Genomic DNA, 1,068 nt, shown 5'->3' with positions numbered 1-1,068 from the left:
AAATGGCGATGCGGAGGACGGTGGCGTCAGGCCGTTGGGTGTAAGGAGGGGCTGGGTGGGGCAGACGGGGCGAGAAGAAGAACGTAGGTGTGCTGCCAGGAGGATTTCGGCAGCACCGACCCGCACGCCCGGCATTTCTGCAACTGTGCGTGCCACCGCACCCGTTTCCTTGAGCTTGATTTCAAGTCACAACTTGAAAAAAGAAAAACAAAAAAGGAAAAAACGAGCAGAGGAGAACTTTGTCATTAACCAGAAGCGCCCCAAACCTCTCTGGGCCTGGATGGGGCGCGGGCGCAGGGAAATGCCGGTGGAGGGGGCTGCCAGGCGGTGCCTTCCCCTGCAGACCCTCGTCTGATGACGCTGGCGGGTCCCTGCCCAGGTCCTGAGGACCTTCGACTCAGTGATCAGCTCGAACTGCACCCAGGAGCTGGAGAACACCGGGGTGGATGTCTGGAAGCACACGCAGGTACAGGGGTGCAGAGCAGCCCTGCGGCTGGTCCCCTCCCTTCTGGAGAGGCAGGGCCAGGGGGAAAGCCGGCGTTTTGGGCGCCGCTTGATGGGCCGTGGCTTTGGCGGCATCCCTGGTTCTGCGGTGCGGCCGCCGTCGCCTGTTGCGAGGCAAAAGCCGTCGGCGCCTTCTCCCCCTGAGGCTCCTGTTGCTCCCCGCAGGTCAAGACGGTCACAAAGTCCCCCTGCGGGCTGCTGGATGTGACGGTGTCCTCCTCGGTGCCTGGCCGCAAGCCAACGGAGGGAGTGATCCGGGACGTTGACTGCCTGCTGTGGGCCGTGGGGCGGGAGCCCAACACTGAGGAGCTGTGCCTGGACCAAGTGGTGAGATGGCAGCACGTCCCTTCCGCGCCGGTGCGAGGAGGCCCGCGGGTCTCCGGGTGTCCCATGGGTCTCCGGGAGTCCCACGGGTCTCTGGGGGTCCCACGGGGTTCAAGGGGTCCAACAGGTCTCTGGGGGTCCCACGGGTCTCTAGGGTTCCCACGGGTCTCCAGGGGTCCCGCGGGTCTCCGGGGGTCCCATGGACCTCCGGAGCCTGCCGCGGGATGGTGTTCCCCCCCT

General features: G+C 65.4%; 1 protein-coding gene across 1 annotated transcript in view; it reads left to right on the top strand.

Annotated features, from left to right (window-relative positions):
* Positions 1-1,068, top strand: part of GSR (glutathione reductase) — a 5,617-nt gene that overhangs the window by 3,319 nt on the left and 1,230 nt on the right. The window contains 2 exon segments of the mRNA XM_009319877.1: positions 298-466; positions 670-831. Of these exon segments, the coding sequence (XP_009318152.1) occupies positions 298-466; positions 670-831 (331 nt within the window).

The sequence above is a fragment of the Pygoscelis adeliae genome, unplaced genomic scaffold (assembly GCF_000699105.1).
Source record: "Pygoscelis adeliae isolate BGI_AS28 unplaced genomic scaffold, ASM69910v1 Scaffold293, whole genome shotgun sequence".
Lineage (NCBI taxonomy): Eukaryota > Metazoa > Chordata > Aves > Sphenisciformes > Spheniscidae > Pygoscelis > Pygoscelis adeliae.
This window is presented reverse-complemented; position numbering and strand designations above follow the sequence as displayed.